The following is a 16,752-nucleotide window of genomic DNA, read 5'->3' on the forward strand; positions in this document are numbered from 1 at the left end:
CGGAGCTGCCATTCAGTCCGGAGCTGCCATTCAGTCCGGAGCTGCCATTCGTCCGGAGCTACCTCTCTGTCCTGAGCTACCTCTCTGTCCGGAGCTACCTCTCTGTCCTGAGCTACCTCTCTGTCCTAAGCTACCTCTTGGTTCGGAGCTGTCTCCTCAGTCTGATGGGGCCCTTTGTGAGGGTTCCTAGTCCAAGGTTGGCGGCGAGGGTCGCCACTCAAAGGACGCTAAGGAGGGGGACAAAGACAATGGTGGAGTGGTGTCCTCGTCCAGCGCCGGAGCCGCCACCGCGGACAGATGCCCACCCAGACCCTCCCCTAGAGTTTTAGGGGGTGCGTTCCCAGCCCGCACCTCAGGAGGGGGGTACTGTCACGTTCTGACCATAGTTCTTGTGTGTTTTGCTTGTTTTAGTGATGGTCAGAACGTGAGCTGGGTGGGCATTCTATGTTGTGTGTCTAGTTTGTCTGTTTCTATGTTTCTCTTCAGACGAAGAGGAGGAAGGCTGCCGTTACAGTTAGTCCCTACAAGTTCAAATGTTATTTCTAGTGGGGTTTAGGGTAAAGGTTAGAACTAGTGTTAAGGGTAGAATTAGGTTTAGGGTTAGGAGCTAGGGTTAATTCTAGGGTGAGGAGCTAGGGTTAATTCTAGGTTTAGGAGCTAGGGTTAATTCTAGGTTTAGGAGCTAGGGTTAATTCTAGGGTTAGGAGCTAGGGTTAGCGTTAGAGTTAATGTTAGGTTTTGGGGTTAAGTTTAGGAGTTAGGGAAAATAAGATTTTGAAGGGGACTGAATTGTGTATCCCCACTAGGTTAGTTATACAAGACTGTGTGTGTTTGTGTGTGTGTGTGTGTGTGTGTGTGTGTGTGTGTGTGTGTGTGTGGTGTGTGTGTGTGTGTGTGTGTGTGTGTGTGTGTGTGTGTGTATGTGTATGTGTATGTGTATGTGTATGTGTATGTGTATGTGTGTGTGTGTGTGTGTGTGTGTGTGTGTGTGTGTGTGTGTACTCACGGTGAGGACAGTTCCAATGGTGTATTCTCCAGATAGGATGAGTGTGCTGCCGTACCAGAAGGACAGAGCGTAGGACAGATAGATCATCAGGAAGGTGAAGCCCATGGCGATGTTAGCAGAGATGGCTTTACGGATCCCCATGTTCTTAGCATCCTCCAAGTTTTTCTCGTACCTGTGGTACAAAACAACACACACACACGCACACACACACAGAAAAACGCACACGCACAGGAATTGAAAGAGAGAGAAAAACACAGAGAGACAGAGGGAATGAGAGAGAAATACAGAGAGAGACAGAGGGAATGAGAGAAAGAGAGAGAGAGAGAGAGAGAGAGATGGTATACATATACAAACACACCACACTAATCCAATTGTCCTCCTCACTGACGGTTTTACCCAGAGTGGTGTGGACTGGTCTATCCACTTATAGAACAATAACAACTACTGACTCTGCTCAGGCTAATGGTCTTCACAGCAGCAACATCCTTGTGACCCGTCTGTTGCCTTAGTTACTGCTCCTTTAATGTTAGCAAAAAGTCTCCATTCTACCCCCCCCTCTCTCTCACACACACCTGGTTATCTCCTTCTGTTGTCCACCGAAAGCGAAGACTGTTCTGACAGAAGAGATCACCTCCTCAGCCACGGCTCCAGCTTTAGCATAAGCACTCTGCTCCAGGGATGTGAAGGACGTCAGTACCTAGAGACACACAACGGAGAAAGACCATCAAGAGAGGTGTGTGTGTGTGTGTGTGTGTGTGTGTGTGTGTGTGTGTGTGTGTGTGTGTGTGTGTGTGTGTGTGTGTGTGTGTGTGTGTGTGTGAGGCCCACCTTGCTGAATATAAAAGCAGAGAAGCCCAGCACAGGGCTGACAGCCAGGATGACAAGGGTGAGCTTCCATCCTTTGCTGAAGCCGATGATGAAGGAAGCGATGAAGGTGGTGAAGGACTGGATCAACATGCCCACCTTGTCACCTATCCCCTCGTTGATCTTATAGATGTCACTGTGGAGGAGAGGAAATACAGAATAAAACACATACACACACACACACACACACATACTCACACACACACACACACACCCTCACATAAACACACACACACATAAACACACACACTCACACACACATACACTCACATACACACTCACATACACACTCACATACACTCACTCACACACACTCACATACACACACATACATACACACATACGCATACACACACACGCATGTGCACACTCCCCATATTTGATTGAACAGGGCTGTTTAAACCCTGAAGCTACATCCAGATGGTAGCAATGTAAAAACACCTTCCCCTATAAATGCCAATCCATTCCTATAGGAGCTCCTCACTCTGTTAGGCGGGTGTTGAGTTCTCCCGTCTCGTTGACGTCGAACCAGCCGATCTCCTGCTGCATGATGCAGTGGAAGAAGAGCTTCCTGAGGCGTTTGACCTGCCTGCCTGCGGCCAGGGTCCAGAAGGCCACCTGCATGTAGGCTGCTACCAACACCACCGCACCCATTATAGAGTAGTAGATAGCATGGCTAGAATACAGACATACAGCTGGTCAACACACACACATCCAGAGATACGAAACCTTAATGATGGTTTGTAGATAATTGGGGCACAGGGGTACATCTTAGGGAATAATGACTTTGTAAACATGACGGTGACACAGGGTATTACATGACTGTATGTGTGTTTACATTACGCAGGTGAATTTATACATATAAATCTATACAAAATACCATCCATTATGGAGTAAATAGCAAGGGGACTGAGGCACAAAGGCAGAGAGGTAAAGGTGATCTCTTGAAAATGCCATTTGACATTACAATTTATTTTATAGGGAAGTAGCTTCTTATCTGGGACCAGATCTTTAAATTCTGAGGCTCTGTATCTGTTCACATATCTGAAATATGTCAAATCGGTGTCTTTCAACGTTCTGTGGTTCAAAATAAAAGGTCCCACACAATCCTACCCTATGACATCATTAATGTCACGCCTGCTCCCATTCTCCCTGTCTGGCGCTCATTATGCGCAGCAGCGCTCATAAGACTCACCTGGACTCCTTCCCTTTGTTGATTGCCCCGTCTATAACTGTCTGCTTCCCCGTGTGTTCCCTGTGTCTGCATTTATGTTGTTGTGTGTTCCTGTCCAGACGCTGTCCTGTCCTGTTCCATGTTCGTGGTTAATTAAATGTTCACTCCCTGTACCTGCTTCTCGTCCCAGGCGTCGATCCTTACAATGAATATCATTAAAAGTAATAACAGTGATTTTCAAAACCTGCAACGAGTTTCATGTCCGGGGGGAGTGGCTCCCCGCGTCACCGCTTCATCTCATTGTGTTTACTTTTAATGACATTACATTTTTATATCTTTCATCTTATCTTTTTAACCACAGGACATAAAAACACTGTTTTCACATACAGTGCCTTCGGAAAGTAATCAGACCCCTTGACTTTTTCCACATTTTGTTACTTTACAGCCCTGTTCTAAAATGGATTGAAAAAGAAAATCCCTCAGCAATCTACACACAATGCCCCATAATGACAAAGCTAAAACTGTTTTTTTTAAATTATTGCAAATTTATAAAATAAAAAAAACAGATATAGCTTATTTACGTAAGTATTCAGAACCTTTGCTATGAGACTCGAAATTAAGCTCAGGTGCATCCTGTTTCCATTGATCACCCTTGAGATGTTTCTACAACTTGATTGGAGTCCACTTGTGGTAAATTCAATTGATTGGACATGATTTGGAAAGGCACACACCTGTCTATATAAGGTCCCACAGCATGTCAGAGGACAAACCAAGCCATGAGGTCGAAGGAATTGTCCGTAGAGCTCCGAGACAGGATTTTGTTGAGGCACAGACCTGGGGAAGGTCACCAAAACATTTCTGCAGCATTGAAGGTCCTCAAGAAGATGGTGGCCTTGATCATTCTTAAATGGAAGAAGTTTGGAACCACCAAGACTCTTCCTAGAGCGGGCCGGCTGGCCAAAATGAGCAATCGGGGGAGAAGGGCCTTGGTCAGGGAGGTGGTCACTCTGACAGAGCTCTAGAGTTCCTCTGTGGAGATGGGAGAACCTTCCAGAAGGACAACCATCTCTGCAGCACTCCACCAATCAGGCCTTTATGGTAGAGTGGCCAGACGGAAGCCACTCCTCAGTAAAAGGCACATGACAGCCTACTTTCAGTTTGCTTAAAGGCACCTAAAGACTCTCAGACCATGAGAAACAAAATTCTCTGGTCTGCATCACTGCCTGGCATGACAACTGCTCGGCCTCCGACTGCAAGGCCTTGTAGAGGGTAGTGCGTACGGCCCAGTACATCACCGGGGCCAAGCTTCCTGCCATCCAGGACCTCTTTTTAAAATGTTTATTTCACCTTATTTTACCAGGTAGGTCAGTTGAGAACAAGTTCTCATTTACAACTGCGACCTGGCCAAGATAAAGCAAAGCAGTGCAACAAAAACACAGAGTTACACATAAACAAACATACAGTCAATAACACAATAGAAGAATCTATGTACAGTGTGTGCGAATGTAGAAGATTAGGGAGGTAAGGCAATAAATAGGCTAAAGAGGCAAAATAATTACAATTTAGCATTAACACTAGAGTGATAAATGTGCAGATGATGATGTGCAAGTATAGATACTGGGGTGCAAAAGAGCAAGAAGATAAATAACAATATGGGGATGATAGTGGGTGTGGTAGTTGGGTGTGCTATTTACAGATTGGCTGTGTACAGGTACAGTGATCGGTAAGCTGATGCTTAAAGTTAGAGAAGGAGATATAAGCCTCCAGCTTCAGTGATTTTTGCAATTCGTTCCAGTCATTGGCAGCAGAGAACTGGAAGGAAAGGCAGCCAAAGGAAGTGTTGGCTTTGGGGATGACCAGCGAAATATACCTGCTGGAGCGTGTGCTACGGGTGGGTGTTGCTATGGTGACCAGTGAGCTGAGATAAGGCAGGGCTTTACCTAGCAAAGACTTGTAGATGACCTGGAGCCAGTGGCGACGAATATGTAGCAAGGGCCAGCCAACGAGAGAATACAGGTCTCAGTGGTGGGTAGTATTTGGGGCGTTGGTGACAAAACGGATGGCACTGTGATAGACTGCATCCAGGTTGCTGAGTAGAGTGTTGGAGGATATTTTGTAAATGACATCCCCGAAGTCAAGGATTGGTAGGATAGTCAGTTTTACGAGGGTATGTTTGGCAGCATGAGTGAAGGATGCTTTGTTTGCGAAATATGAAGCCAATTCTAGATTTAACTACTTTGGATTGGAGATGCTTAATATGAGTCTGGAAGGAGAGTTTACAGTCTAACCAGACACCTAGGTATTTGTAGTTGTCCACATATTCTAAGTCAGAACCGTCCAGAGTAGTGATGCTAGTCGGGTGGGTGGGTGCGGGCAGCAATCGGTTGAAGAGCATGCATTTAGTTTTACTAGCATTTAAAAGCAGTTGGAGGCCACGGAAGGAGTGTTGTATGGTATTTAAGCTCGTTTAGAGGTTTGTTAACACAGTGTCCAAAGAAGGGCCAGATGTATACAGAATGGTGTCGTCTGCATAGAGGTGGATCAGAGAATCACCAGCAGCAAGAGCGACATCATTGATATATACAGAGAAAAGAGTCGGCCCGAGAATTGAACCCTGTGGCACCACCATAGAGACTGCCAGAGGTACGGACAACAGGCCCTCCGATTTGACACACTGTACTCTATCTGAGAAGTAGTTGGTGAACCAGGTGAGGCAGTCATTTGAGAAACCAAGGCTATTGAGTCTGCCGATAAGAATGCGATGATTGACAGTGTCGAAAGTCTTGGCCAGGTCGATGAAGACGGCTGTCTTTTATCAATGGCGGTTATGATATCGTTTAGGACCTTGAGCGTGGCTGAGGTGCACCCATGACCAGCTCAGAAACCAGATTGCATAGTGGTGAAGGTACGGTGGCATTCAAAATGGTTGGTGGTCTGTTTGTTAACTTGGCTTTCAAAGATTTTAGAAAGGCAGGGCAGGATGGATATAGATCTATAACAGTTTGGGTCTAGAGTGTCTCCACCTTTGAAGAGGGATGACCGTGGCAGCTTTCCAATCTTTGGGGATCTCAGATGATACAAAAGAGAGGTTGAAGAGGCTAGTAATAGGGGTTGCAACAATTTCTGCGAATAATTTTAGAAAGAGAGGGTCCAGAATGTCTAGCCCAGCTAATTAGTAGGGATCAAGATTTTGCAGCTCCTTCAGAACATCAGCTGTCTGGATTTGGGTGAAGGGGAAGCAAGGGGGGGGGGGGTCTTGGGCAAGTTGCTGCAGGAGGTGCAGAGCTGTTGGCCAGGGTAGGGGTAGCCAGGTGGAAAGCATGGCCAGCCGTAGAAAAATGCTTATTGAAATTATCGTTTATCGTAGATTTATTGGTGGTGACAGTGTTTCCTAGCCTCAGTGCAGTGGGCAGCTGGGAGGAGGTGCTCTTATTCTCCATGGACTTTACAGTGTCCCAAATTTTTGGGGAATTAGCTAGCCTTAGCTTTCGTAAGTCCCAGTCTACACCAGGCGGTGTCAGAGGAAGGCCCTAAAAATTGTCAAAGACTCCAGCCACCCTAGTCATAGACTGTTCTCTCTGCTGCTGCACGGCAAGCGGTACTGGAGCGCCAAGTCTAGCTCAAGAGGCTTTTAAACAGCTTCTACCACCAAGCCATACGACTCCTGAACAGCTAATCAGATGGCTACCCAGACTATTTGCATTACCCCCTCCCCTCACTCTATGCTGTTGATACTCTCTGTTATTATCTATGCATAGTCACTTTAATAACTCTACCTACATGTACATATTCAGTGTATGTGACAAATTAAATTTGATTTGATGTAACCAAGATTGAACTCTTTGGCCTGAATGACAAGCGTCACGTCTGGAGGAAAGCTGGCACCATCCCTACGGTGAAGCATGGTGGTGGCAGCATCATGCTGTGGGGATGTTTTTCAGCAGCAGGGACTGGGAGACTAGTCAGGATTGAGGCAAAGATGACGGAGCAAATTACAGAGAGATCCTTGATGAAAAACTGCTCCAGAGCACTCAGGACCTCAGACTAGGGCGAAGATTCCTCTTCCAACATGACAACGACCCTAAGCACACAGCCTAGACAACGCAGGAGTGGCTTCGGGACAAGTCTCTGAATGTCCTTGAGTGGCCAAGTCAGAGCCCGGACTTGAACCCGATCAAACGTCTCTGGAGAGACCTGAAAATAGCTCTGCATGTCACGTTCCTGACCGGTTTTCTGTTATTTTGTATGTGTTTGACGGTCAGGGTGTGAGTTTGTGTGGGTAGTCTATGTTATGTGTTTCTATGTTTGTTAAAGGGTGACCTGATATGGTTCTCAATTAGAGGCAGGTGGTTTTCATTTCCTCTGATTGAGAGACATATTAAGGTAGGTGTTTTCACATTGATTGTTGTGGGTGGTTGTCTCCTGTGTCTGTGTTTGTCGCGCCATACGGGACTGTTTCGGTTTGTTTGTCAGTTCGTTCTTTTGTGAAGTCATTTTTCCTGTTCGTGAGTTCTTCGTTTTATGTAAGTTCGCATGTCCAGGTCTGTCTACTCCGTTTTGTTATTTTGTTAGTTATACAAGTGAGTTCGTTTTTTGTCTTGTTAAATAAATTCATTATGTCCTATTCCAACGCTGCATTTTGGTCGAATCCTTGCTCCTCCTCTTCGGATGAAGAGGAGGAGGAAATCCGTTACACTGCAGCAATGCTCCCCATCCAATCTGACAGAGCTTTAGAGTATCTGCAGAGAAGAATGGGAGAAATTCCCCAAGCTTGTAACGTCATACCCAAGAAGACTTGAAGCTGTAATAATTTTCAAAGGTGCTTCAACAAAGTACTGAGTAAATGGTCTGAATACTAATGTGAATGTGATATTTCAGTTGAATTTTTTAAATAAATTAGCAAACATTTCTAAAAACTATTTTTTTCTTTGTCCTTATGGGGTATTGTGTGTAGACTGATGAGAGGAAAAAAACTATTTCATCAATTTTAGAATAAGCCTGTAACAAAATGTGGAAAAAGTCAACGGGTCTGAATACTTTCCACATGTAGACACTGGTATGGTGCTGGAGATAATGAATAGGAGGTTGAAAAGTGGTGGAATTGCCCTTTAACTATGCAGTTCACCCTGTCTAGGTTATGAAAATAGATTAAGTCCAAGTTCCCGTGAGATACTGTGAGAATTTGCGGACTCACGGATACGGAGCCCCTGAAATAAATCCGGTCAAAGATCAGGAACTGCTCCCTTCTCGGTAAAGTGAAATATCATTGAGTCTTAGCCTCACCCCGTCATCTCCTCTCCCAGAGTGGTGTTGGAAACAGGGAACGTGATGTCTAGAGCAGGAAAAGATGTGACAGTTAGACAGTTAAAGGGCAATTCCACCACTTTTCAACCTCATGTTCATTATCTCCAACACCAAACTAGTGTCTATATGTGAAAACAGCCTATTTCTATGATCTGTGGTTAAAAAGACAAGAAAGGTACTAAAAAAATAGTTATCTGTGACAAAAAACAGTGATTTTCAAAACCTGCAATGAGTTTCTAGCCAGAGGGTATTTTCTTGCTCCCCGCATCACCTCAAATCTCATATTGTTTGAAAATCACTGTTTTTTTTATGTTGTATCTTTTTATGATGTCATCAGGTATAACTATTTAACTTTATATTTTTTCCTATTTTTTTTTTCCGAAATGCGTCGTTTTCACATGTAGGCACTGGTATTGTGTTGGAGATGAAAATGAGGTTGAAAAGTGGTGGCGTTGTCCTTTAAGAGAGAGAGAGAGAGAGAGAGAGAGAGAGTGTGTGTGTGTGTGTGTGTGTGTGTGTGTGTGTGTGTGTGTGTGTGTGTGTGTGTGTGTGTGTGTGTGTGTGTGTGTGTGTGTGTGTGTGTGTGTGTGTGTGTGTGTGTGTGTGTAGGGACTGACTCACTGGTGAAGTTATTCTGTGTCTGTATGGAGTCTCCTATGAAGCTGTCAGTCATGTCCCCAAAGACGATACACATGAGAGGGAGGACCGTTCCATTAACCATAGCCATGATGGTCCCCAGCACAATCATCAACCTGTCCCAACCATCAGCAAACCTGAACTATAGAGGCATGGGGGAGGAGGAGTGAGAGTGAGGGGCAGGGTGGGGATATGAGGAAAGTGAGAGATTGGGAAGGAGAGAGAGAAAGGGAGTGAGAAGGGGCAGGGGAGAGGTAAGGGGATAAAGAATTAAAGGGGGGGAAGGATAAGTGGAGAGGAAAGGGACAGAGATGGACAGATGCGCAGAGAGAGAAAGAGAACACATGAAGGTAATGAATATTCTGAGTCATTTTGTATGTGGAACTCCAGTATGTTTCTCCAGTGGTAGAGGCTCCTAACCAGAGGAAATGCAACCTTCAGCTATTCTACTGGCCCAACAGGGGACCAGAGGAAATTAAACTTTCAGCTATTCTACTGGCCCAGCAGGGGACCAGAGGAAATGCAACCTTCAGCTACTCTACTGGCCCAGCAGGGGACCAGAGGAAATTCAACCTTCAGCTATGCTACTGACCCAGCAGGGGACCAGAGGAAATGCAACCTTCAGCTATTCTACTGGCCCAGCAGGGGACCAGAGGAAATGCAACCTTCAGCTATTCTACTGGCCCAACAGGGGACCAGAGGAAATGCAACCTTCAGCTACTCTACTGGCCCAACAGGGGACCAGAGGAAATGCAACCTTCAGCTATTCTACTGGCCCAACAGGGGACCAGAGGAAATGCAACCTTCAGCTACTCTACTGGCCCAGCAGGGGACCAGAGGAAATGCAACCTTCAACTACTCTACTGGCCCAGCAGGGGACCAGAGGAAATGCAACCTTCAGCTACTCTACTGGCCCAGCAGGGGACCAGAGGAAATGCAACCTTCAGCTACTCTACTGGCCCAGCAGGGGACCAGAGGAAATGCAACCTTCAGCTACTCTACTGGCCCAGCAGGGGACCAGAGGAAATGCAACCTTCAGCTACTCTACTGGCCCAGCAGGGGACCAGAGGAAATGCAACCTTCAGCTACTCTACTGGCCCAGCAGGGGACCAGAGGAAATGCAACCTTCAGCTACTCTACTGGCCCAGCAGGGGACCAGAGGAAATGCAACCTTCAGCTACTCTACTGGCCCAGCAGGGGACCAGAGGAAATGCAACCTTCAGCTACTCTACTGGCCCAGCAGGGGACCAGAGGAAATGCAACCTTCAGCTACTCTACTGGCCCAGCAGGGGACCAGAGGAAATGCAACCTTCAGCTATTCTACTGGCCCAACAGGGGACCAGAGGAAATGCAACCTTCAGCTACTCTACTGGCCCAGCAGGGGACCAGAGGAAATGCAACCTTCAGCTATTCTACTGGCCCAACAGGGGACCAGAGGAAATGCAACCTTCAGCTACTCTACTGGCCCAGCAGGGGACCAGAGGAAATGAAACCTTCAGCTACTCTACTGGCCCAGCAGGGGACCAGAGGAAATGCAACCTTCAGCTACTCTACTGGCCCAGCAGGGGACCAGAGGAAATGCAACCTTCAGCTACTCTACTGGCCCAGCAGGGGACCAGAGGAAATGCAACCTTCAGCTACTCTACTGGCCCAACAGGGGACCAGAGGAAATGCAACCTTCAGCTACTCTACTGGCCCAGCAGGGGACCAGAGGAAATGCAACCTTCAGCTACTCTACTGGCCCAGCAGGGGACCAGAGGAAATGCAACCTTCAGCTATTCTACTGGCCCAACAGGGGACCAGAGGAAATGCAACCTTCAGCTACTCTACTGGCCCAACAGGGGACCAGAGGAAATGCAACCTTCAGCTACTCTACTGGCCCAGCAGGGGACCAGAGGAAATGCAACCTTCAGCTACTCTACTGGCCCAGCAGGGGACCAGAGGAAATGCAACCTTCAGCTACTCTACTGGCCCAGCAGGGGACCAGAGGAAATGCAACCTTCAGCTACTCTACTGGCCCAACAGGGGACCAGAGGAAATGCAACCTTCAGCTACTCTACTGGCCCAACAGGGGACCAGAGGAAATGCAACCTTCAGCTACTCTACTGGCCCAACAGGGGACCAGAGGAAATGCAACCTTCAGCTACTCTACTGGCCCAGCAGGGGACCAGAGGAAATGCAACCTTCTGCTATTCTACTGGTCCAGCAGGGGACCAGAGGAAATGCAACCTTCAGCTACTCTACTGGCCCAGCAGGGGACCAGAGGAAATGCAACCTTCAGCTACTCTACTGGCCCAGCAGGGGACCAGAGGAAATGCAACCTTCAGCTACTCTACTGGCCCAGCAGGGGACCAGAGGAAATGCAACCTTCAGCTACTCTACTGGCCCAACAGGGGACCAGAGGAAATGCAACCTTCAGCTACTCTACTGGCCCAACAGGGGACCAGAGGAAATGCAACCTTCAGCTACTCTACTGGCCCAACAGGGGACCAGAGGAAATGCAACCTTCAGCTATTCTACTGGCCCAACAGGGGACCAGAGGAAATGCAACCTTCAGCTACTCTACTGGCCCAACAGGGGACCAGAGGAAATGCAACCTTCAGCTACTCTACTGGCCCAGCAGGGGACCAGAGGAAATGCAACCTTCAGCTACTCTACTGGCCCAGCAGGGGACCAGAGGAAATGCAACCTTCAGCTACTCTACTGGCCCAGCAGGGGACCAGAGGAAATGCAACCTTCAGCTACTCTACTGGCCCAGCAGGGGACCAGAGGAAATGCAACCTTCAGCTACTCTACTGGCCCAACAGGGGAACAGAGGAAATGCAACCTTCAGCTACTCTACTGGCCCAGCAGGGGACCAGAGGAAATGCAACCTTCAGCTATTCTACTGGCCCAACAGGGGAACAGAGGAAATGCAACCTTCTGCTATTCTACTGGTCCAGCAGGGGACCAGAGGAAATGCAACCTTCAGCTATTCTACTGGCCCAGCAGGGGGCCAGAGGAAATGCAACTTTCAGCTATGCTACTGGCCCAACATGGGACCAGAGGAAATTCAACCTTCAGCTATTCTACTGGCCCAGCAGGGGGCCAGAGGAAATGCAACTTTCAGCTATGCTACTGGCCCAACATGGGACCAGAGGAAATTCAACCTTCAGCTATTCTACTGGCCCAGCAGGGGGCCAGAGGAAATGCAACTTTCAGCTATGCTACTGGCCCAACAGGGGACCAGAGGAAATTCAACCTTCAGCTATTCTACTGGCCCAGCAGGGGACCAGAGGAAATGCAACCTTCAGCTATTCTACTGGCCCAACAGGGGACCAGAGGAAATGCAACCTTCAGCTATTCTACTGGCCCAGCAGGGGACCAGAGGAAATGCAACCTTCAGCTATTCTACTGGCCCAACAGGGGACCAGAGGAAATGCAACCTTCAGCTATTCTACTGGCCCAGCAGGGGAACAGAGGAAATGCAACCTTCAGCTATTCTACTGGCCCAGCAGGGGTCCAGAGGAAATGCAACCTTCAGCTATTCTACTGGCCCAACATGGGACCAGAGGAAATTCAACCTTCAGCTATTCTACTGGCCCAGCAGGGGAACAGAGGAAATGCAACCTTCAGCTATTCTACTGGCCCAACAGGGGACCAGAGGAAATTCAAACTTCAGCTATTCTACTGGCCCAGCAGGGGTCCAGAGGAAATGCAACCTTCAGCTATTCTACTGGCCCAGCAGGGGAACAGAGGAAATGCAACCTTCAGCTATTCTACTGGCCCAGCAGGGGACCAGAGGAAATGCAACCTTCAGCTATTCTACTGGCCCAACAGGGGACCAGAGGAAATTCAAACTTCAGCTATTCTACTGGCCCAGCAGGGGTCCAGAGGAAATGCAACCTTCAGCTATTCTACTGGCCCAGCAGGGGACCAGAGGAAAATAAACCTTCAGCTATGCTACTGACCCAGCAGGGGACCAGAGGAAATGCAACCTTCAGCTACTCTACTGGCCCAACAGGGGACCAGAGGAAATGCAACCTTCAGCTACTCTACTGGCCCAACAGGGGACCAGAGGAAATGCAACCTTCAGCTACTCTACTGGCCCAACAGGGGACCAGAGGAAATGCAACCTTCAGCTACTCTACTGGCCCAACAGGGGACCAGAGGAAATGCAACCTTCAGCTATTCTACTGGCCCAACAGGGGACCAGAGGAAATGCAACCTTCAGCTACTCTACTGGCCCAGCAGGGGACCAGAGGAAATGCAACCTTCAGCTACTCTACTGGCCCAGCAGGGGACCAGAGGAAATGCAACCTTCAGCTACTCTACTGGCCCAGCAGGGGACCAGAGGAAATGCAACCTTCAGCTACTCTACTGGCCCAGCAGGGGACCAGAGGAAATGCAACCTTCAGCTACTCTACTGGCCCAACAGGGGAACAGAGGAAATGCAACCTTCAGCTACTCTACTGGCCCAGCAGGGGACCAGAGGAAATGCAACCTTCAGCTATTCTACTGGCCCAACAGGGGAACAGAGGAAATGCAACCTTCTGCTATTCTACTGGTCCAGCAGGGGACCAGAGGAAATGCAACCTTCAGCTATTCTACTGGCCCAGCAGGGGGCCAGAGGAAATGCAACTTTCAGCTATGCTACTGGCCCAACATGGGACCAGAGGAAATTCAACCTTCAGCTATTCTACTGGCCCAGCAGGGGGCCAGAGGAAATGCAACTTTCAGCTATGCTACTGGCCCAACATGGGACCAGAGGAAATTCAACCTTCAGCTATTCTACTGGCCCAGCAGGGGGCCAGAGGAAATGCAACTTTCAGCTATGCTACTCGCCCAACAGGGGACCAGAGGAAATTCAACCTTCAGCTATTCTACTGGCCCAGCAGGGGACCAGAGGAAATGCAACCTTCAGCTATTCTACTGGCCCAACAGGGGACCAGAGGAAATGCAACCTTCAGCTATTCTACTGGCCCAGCAGGGGACCAGAGGAAATGCAACCTTCAGCTATTCTACTGGCCCAACAGGGGACCAGAGGAAATGCAACCTTCAGCTATTCTACTGGCCCAGCAGGGGAACAGAGGAAATGCAACCTTCAGCTAATCTACTGGCCCAGCAGGGGTCCAGAGGAAATGCAACCTTCAGCTATTCTACTGGCCCAACATGGGACCAGAGGAAATTCAACCTTCAGCTATTCTACTGGCCCAGCAGGGGAACAGAGGAAATGCAACCTTCAGCTATTCTACTGGCCCAACAGGGGACCAGAGGAAATTCAAACTTCAGCTATTCTACTGGCCCAGCAGGGGTCCAGAGGAAATGCAACCTTCAGCTATTCTACTGGCCCAGCAGGGGAACAGAGGAAATGCAACCTTCAGCTATTCTACTGGCCCAGCAGGGGACCAGAGGAAATGCAACCTTCAGCTATTCTACTGGCCCAACAGGGGACCAGAGGAAATTCAAACTTCAGCTATTCTACTGGCCCAGCAGGGGTCCAGAGGAAATGCAACCTTCAGCTATTCTACTGGCCCAGCAGGGGACCAGAGGAAAATAAACCTTCAGCTATGCTACTGACCCAGCAGGGGACCAGAGGAAATGCAACCTTCAGCTATTCTACTGGCCCAGCAGGGGACCAGAGGAAATTCAAACTTCAGCTATTCTACTGGCCCAGCAGGGGATCAGAGGAAATTCAACCTTCAGCTATTCTACTGGCCCAGCAGGGGACCAGAGGAAATGCAGCCTTCAGCTATTCTACTGGTCCAGCAGGGGACCAGAGGAAATTAAACCTTCAGCTATTTTACTGGCCCAGCAGGGGACCAGAGGATATTCAAACTTCAGCTATTCTACTGGCCCAGCAGGGGACCAGAGGAAATTCAACCTTCAGCTATTCTACTGGCCCAGCAGGGGACCAGAGGAAATGCAGCCTTCAGCTATTCTACTGGCCCAACAGGGGACCAGAGGAAATTAAACCTTCAGCTACTCTACTGGCCCAGCAGGGGACCAGAGGAAAGGCAATCTTCAGCTATTCTACTGGCCCAACAGGGGACCAGAGGAAATTCAACCTTCAGCTATTCTACTGGCCCAGCAGGGGACCAGAGGAAATTCAACCTTCAGCTATTCTACTGGCCCAGCAGGGGACCAGAGGAAATGCAGCCTTCAGCTATTCTACTGGCCCAACAGGGGACCAGAGGAAATTAAACTTTCAGCTATTCTACTGGCCCAGCAGGGGACCAGAGGAAATTCAACCTTCAGCTATTCTACTGGCCCAGCAGGGGACCAGAGGAAACAGACCCCTCCCCAACCCCCCCTATTTCCACATTCATGTCTGATCTGGGTTCCAACTTTACACGCATGCAAGCACGTTGCACGCACACGTTCACATGCAGGCACACAGTCACATGCACACACCTTCGCACAACCACCCCCCCACACACACACAATACCTCAGGGCCCTGATAATAAATAGTCTACAGTGTGTACAGCTGGAGAAGTATGTGACAGTTTGTCTAGGCTACTCACCAGAGCTATGGCGCCAATCATCGGCATCTTTGGCTCTTTCTCCTTTCCCCCCTTTTTCTCTTCATCTTTATCCTCTCTAGAAGAAACAGAATATCTACAACATCATTTTATAAATCAATTTTATATAATAATCTTTCAACTTTAAAAACGGCAGATAAAGTTATTAAGTTATTGAGTTAGTTAACTCAGGAACTAGACCGTAATTCCAATGAAGGAATAATAACACACATCGATATTATACCGACTTTAGAAACAATTGTTGACAAAATACAAACACCCAAAGACAGCATTTTCAGCACCTAAATATTTACCCAATGTCTCCGTTTTGCTCAATCTTGACTTTGGCCACGGCTATCTCGTCCTTCTTGCCCATGTCTGGGTCTAATGGCATGTAGGAAGCAATACAGACAGGTACAACCGTACAGGTGAGATCACAAAGACGTATAACGGTAAGATATTTAAGCGTCGTCAAGAGTCTGGGGAAATACAAACTTTGACACCTGCAATAAAGTATTTAAGGGGCTAACCCACAGGCTGAACTCATCATGGGCGTGCGTGCGAATTCATTTACTAAATGATAACGAACTGGTTGCATGATACTGACTCCGGTTCATAATATCTTGACCACAGGACTAGAATGAGAATCTATATCTATGGTCTGCACTGGGTAGTGAATTAACACCCTCAATATGCCCCAGAAGTCTACTTCATATTTATTAAGCCTACCTTTGAAATAGTTGTGTAGTATAGGCTATCGTCTAGACTTGTCTTGTAGGCTATTAGAAAAAGCAGTTGACATTATAAAGTGTAACGGAAGATCCGGTCGAGCGCATTAAAAATGCATAATGGTTGTTAGATAAACTCACCGCTTCTTTCCCACCACCTCGCACAGGATCTCTCTCTTCCCTCGTTTCTATTTTTGACAATAGTTGGTCCACTCTCGGTGCTTACCCCCCAGCTCCGGTGCTGTCCTCTCTTTGTCTACCTCTGTTTCGTTCTCCCAATAGAGAAACAAGGGAGGCAGCAGCGCTTCTCTTATATCATAGTAACACGGGGGTGACATCATTTACTGCCGCGTGCCGCCCCTGCTCAAATCACACCTTCTGATGTCCACCAAACGTCTGTCTGTCCTTGACTTCGACGTCAGAAGCTGCTTTAAGGGAGGAGACAATGACCTATAGGGTGATGGCTGAGTGTGTGTCTTTATTATTACATTTTATACCGAACATGGCCATCTCATGTTGCCACTATTTGAGAGACAACC

The 16,752-nt window shown here is 48.0% G+C and overlaps 1 protein-coding gene across 6 annotated transcripts in view; it reads right to left on the bottom strand.

Annotated features, from left to right (window-relative positions):
• Nucleotides 1–16,516, bottom strand: part of LOC129857047 (ATP-dependent translocase ABCB1-like) — a 38,805-nt gene extending 22,289 nt beyond the window's left edge. Inside the window, exons 1-10 of one of the 6 annotated variants that reach the window (XM_055924942.1) lie at nucleotides 16,355–16,516; nucleotides 16,215–16,264; nucleotides 15,800–15,869; nucleotides 15,489–15,582; nucleotides 8,970–9,126; nucleotides 8,328–8,376; nucleotides 2,355–2,546; nucleotides 1,835–2,006; nucleotides 1,579–1,703; nucleotides 1,007–1,178 (exon numbers count right to left, since the gene is read on the bottom strand). In XM_055924942.1, the coding sequence (XP_055780917.1) occupies nucleotides 1,007–1,178; nucleotides 1,579–1,703; nucleotides 1,835–2,006; nucleotides 2,355–2,546; nucleotides 8,328–8,376; nucleotides 8,970–9,126; nucleotides 15,489–15,582; nucleotides 15,800–15,861 (1,023 nt within the window). In that variant the 5' untranslated portion in view covers nucleotides 15,862–15,869; nucleotides 16,215–16,264; nucleotides 16,355–16,516. Of the gene's footprint in view, nucleotides 1–1,006; nucleotides 1,179–1,578; nucleotides 1,704–1,834; nucleotides 2,007–2,354; nucleotides 2,547–8,327; nucleotides 8,377–8,969; nucleotides 9,127–15,488; nucleotides 15,583–15,799; nucleotides 15,870–16,214; nucleotides 16,265–16,354 lie in introns of those variants that run through there. The other 5 variants (XM_055924945.1, XM_055924943.1, XM_055924941.1 and 2 more) reach the window with 5 other exon arrangements.
• Nucleotides 16,517–16,752: the final 236 nt, after the last annotated feature.

This window comes from Salvelinus fontinalis, chromosome 6 (genome assembly GCF_029448725.1).
Source record: "Salvelinus fontinalis isolate EN_2023a chromosome 6, ASM2944872v1, whole genome shotgun sequence".
Classification (NCBI taxonomy): Eukaryota; Metazoa; Chordata; class Actinopteri; order Salmoniformes; family Salmonidae; genus Salvelinus; species Salvelinus fontinalis.